Below are 4033 nucleotides of genomic sequence, written 5' to 3' on the forward strand. Positions count from 1 at the left end.
GGCCGCCCTGGGCGCGGCGGCTGAGCCTGTGTCCCCTTCCTCCTCCTCCTCCTCCTCGTCCCCCCGGGCAGGTGATCATGCAGGCCTTCTCCCGGGACGCCCTGCAGCACTACGTGCCTGTCATCCAGGAGGAGGTGAGCGCCTGCCTGGAGCGGTGGCTGGGTGCCGCCGGGCCCTGCCTGCTGGTGTACCCCGAGGTGAAGCGCCTCATGTTTCGCATTGCCATGAGGATCCTGCTGGGCTTCCAGCCCCGCCAGGCCAGCCCCGATGGTGAGCAGCAGCTGGTGGAGGCCTTCGAGGAGATGATCCGCAACCTCTTCTCCCTCCCCATTGACGTGCCCTTCAGCGGGCTCTACCGGGTAAGGCTCCCTGCAGGCCGGGAGGAGAGGGGTGCCCCTGCAGCCAGGGCAGTGGGGAATGGATGGGAGGGATGGCAGTATGGCCTAAGTCCCACATTGCTCTCCCTGCTCCTTGATCAGGGCTTGCGGGCACGCAATATTATCCACGCCAAGATCGAGGAGAACATCCGCGCTAAGATGGCCCGCAAGGAGCCTGAGGGTGGCTACAAGGATGCACTGCAGCTGCTGATGGAGCACACGCAGGGCAACGGGGAGCAGCTCAACATGCAGGTGAGGTTCCTCAGGGCCAAATCTGTCCCTTTCCTCCAGCCCCTCTGTCAGCAGCACCCTTATCTTTTGGGGGCAAAAAGGAGAGAGCAAGAGATGTTCTCTCTCCCCATGAAATAAACCGGCTTGTGTAGGGCACTGGGGTGCAGAGGCTGCAACCAGGCTGTTGGATTGGGAGCCATGTCCACACCACCCTCATCCTGGCCTCTGGGTGTCTGCTCCAGTCTGGGGGCATTGCACAGTGTTGTGGTGGTAGAGCGGGCCTGGTAGAGATACTGTGTTCAAGGGCTGTCTTACCCCTTCTCTGTCCTCTGCATAAGGAGCTGAAGGAATCTGCCACAGAGCTGCTGTTTGGGGGCCATGAAACCACTGCTAGTGCTGCCACGTCGCTCATCGCCTTCCTAGGGCTCCATCATGATGTCCTGCAGAAAGTGCGGAAAGAGCTGCAGGTGAAGGTGTGTGTCTTCCCCAGAGCCATTTCACAGGAGGGGGCAGTGGGAAGGTACCTCCAGAAGCAGTGTCCCAGGCAGGGCTCCCCTCGACCCAGATGGTGTCCCACTTTTAGGGGGTGGCAGGAGAACATCACTGGCTGAGGGGTGGCTGCTCTGCAGTGCCAGGAGCCCTGGCTGCCTGCTCCATAAATGTCATGGCAGCATTTTCCTTTCTAGGGGTTACTGTGCAGTCCTAGCCAAGAGAAGCAGCTGGACATGGAGGTCTTGGAGCAGCTGAAGTACACGGGCTGTGTCATCAAAGAGACCCTCAGGCTGAGCCCGCCTGTTCCTGGAGGATTTCGAATTGCACTCAAGACCCTCGAGCTAAATGTAAGTGGGGCTTGGGCTCAACTCCTCGGAGCAGCTGTCAAAGTACTAGTGCGTTCAGGTAGCCCATCTGCCTTCGAGTGACCTGCAGGAAGCCAGGAGGGGAGGTTGAGTGCACCGGTGTGTCCTCTTCTTTGCTTCATCTGACTTAACACAGTAAGGTGCTTCATGCCTCCTTTGTCTTCTTTTGATAGGGTTACCAGATCCCTAAAGGCTGGAATGTTATTTACAGTATCTGTGATACCCATGATGTGGCAGATCTCTTTACCAACAAGGATGAATTTAATCCAGATCGCTTCATGTCTCCATCTCCAGAGGATTCCTCTAGGTTCAGTTTCATTCCTTTTGGTGGAGGCTTGAGGAGCTGCGTGGGCAAAGAGTTTGCAAAAGTCCTTCTAAAAATATTTACAGTTGAGTTGGCTCGGAGCTGTGACTGGCAGCTGCTGAATGGACCTCCTACAATGAAAACGGGCCCAATAGTGTACCCTGTGGACAATCTACCTACCAAATTCATAGGTTTCAGTGGCCAAATCTGAGACCTCACACCTTCCTCCGGCTGGATTTCTATATAGCATCTAATATGTACATAGTAACTTTTTATAGTAACGAAGGCCTTTAAATATTTAAACTTGTAAATGTACAATAATTATTTATGTCTTCTAAATATTTCAAAACACTATGATATTTTTTCCCCAAGCACTGCAATTATGGGTCTCTGATTCATAATTAGATAATGTTATTTCTATAGAAATAAGTTTTCCCCTATTTAAAAATCTTATTGAAAGCTGGCCAGCTAAGCATTTGAAGACATTTCACGATGGAGTATGTATTAAGAAATATTCTTAAAGGCATTTGAAACAACGGTAACTAGTTACTCATCCAAATTACCTAAAATGGTTATTGTTTGAGAATGTTTTCAGTATTATTTGTATCTAGATCTTCTGTTTAATGTGTGAATTTTAAGTTTGATAATAAAGTTTATTTTTGATGATCCTCTGTATGAAGATCTGCATGTATGCTAGAGAGTAGCTTAACCAATGGGTCTAAAGGGTTTGGATGTAAAGTCAGATCTGCTTTTGTGAATGAGCTATTTGCTATTTCTATGCTCATACCTCTCCCCTGCCTCCCACCCCTAATGTGGCTCTCACTTGTGAGTAGTAAATTGTTATAAGCTTTAGCCTGTGAGGGGCAAGAGCAGCACAGGAACATTCAGGCTCACTGGAAACAGTATGGAGTGATAGCAAGTGCTACAGCTCTCCTGACCAAGCACACAGTAAATAAGAAACTAAAGGGAAGCAGAAAAATAATGTGTAACATGCGTCTTTCTCTGTAGCTAGAGAAAATAGGTGGAGAGGAAAAAAAATTCTGTAAATGTCCTCTCCCGTTTTACTGCTGACCTGTGCAAACAGACCACTGGATCTTGCTCTGTATTGAGTCTTCTGGCTATGAATCCTTACTTACAAAGGTGTCTCTTATCAGCTGGTGGAGCAAATAAAATCTGCTAATTTCTTCTTGAAATGCGACAGCTCTGACTAGGTCAGAGATAGAGCATGCATTTGGTTTAAGAACTTCTTTCCTGGAATTCAGCAAAGTGAAAACTAAAAGGCAGGCACTAATGTGAATTGATTAACAGGGAATCAACTGTTGAGATGCAATTCCCCGGGGGTGTGCAAGCAGGGTAGATAAAATGCCCTAGGCATGACCCCTGTTTTGGCTTAACCATAAGGTTTTTTTGTGTTCTTCCCACCCCCCATTACTACACCTATTAGTCTTCCTTCAAAAGTCAAACAACATAAGCTGGCTCTATAAACATCTAGAAAGTAAACCAATGTAATTCAGTGTCACGAACACTTAAAGCACCATATAGACTAATTTAATTTTTTGTTTGCTTCTGGAAAACAGCTGCTTTTTCATTATGTTCTCTCAATGTCAAAATTTAGGATGGAGTTAAGTTGCTCAAAATCACTGCAGGTGTTTAATAGCATCTATGAGGCTTTGGATTTTTTTTTAAAGAAGTGTTTCTATAATACATTTGATTTTAAATACAAGCATTTTAAATACAAGCTTCTAATGTAAGACCTTAGATACAACCTACATATGAGCATAACTATCAAGACTTTCTAATAATCAATTTTTTGTAGTCTTAAAATACAAAATATATTCTTTTTAGATTGTGCTTGAATCTTCTTGGCAATGTTTAAAATCTCAAATAATTATCACTGTGCAAACCTCTTGCACCATTATGTTTTTCAGGGATTTGATGAATAATCTCAATTTAAGACCCCTTCATTATTACCAATATAGTAGTGAAAAATTGCAAACCCTGATCTTGATTTGGAGGTGATCTGAAGTCTGGAGAACAGCAAGACTCTTGTCTTGGTATCCCTCATTAACAATTTCTTCCTTAACATTACAACATTGTGCAAAGCCAAATAGATGTTGATACTCTTTAAATTTTTTGTTTATTTTTTTATTGAAGTATTTTATATGTGGCAACTTTTTGCATGGTCTTCATATTATTTTAGTTTATATTTTGTTTTTACAAAGAATGAGAATCTAAGTGCTGTCTGGAGAATATGAACACTCTTT

The 4033-nt window shown here is 45.4% G+C and overlaps 1 protein-coding gene across 1 annotated transcript; it reads left to right on the top strand.

Annotated features, from left to right (window-relative positions):
* Positions 1 to 71: 71 nt before the first annotated feature.
* On the top strand, positions 72 to 2435 carry LOC104159638 (cytochrome P450 26A1; the record flags this gene model as incomplete). The annotated part of the gene is made up of 5 exons (XM_009697598.1): positions 72 to 359; positions 480 to 629; positions 947 to 1081; positions 1295 to 1447; positions 1639 to 2435. Coding segments are annotated over 5 exons (1068 nt in total), but the record flags the coding sequence as incomplete, so codon positions are not given.
* Positions 2436 to 4033: the final 1598 nt, after the last annotated feature.

This window comes from Cariama cristata, unplaced genomic scaffold, assembly GCF_000690535.1.
Source record: "Cariama cristata isolate BGI_N322 unplaced genomic scaffold, ASM69053v1 scaffold38033, whole genome shotgun sequence".
NCBI classification, from domain to species: Eukaryota; Metazoa; Chordata; class Aves; order Cariamiformes; family Cariamidae; genus Cariama; species Cariama cristata.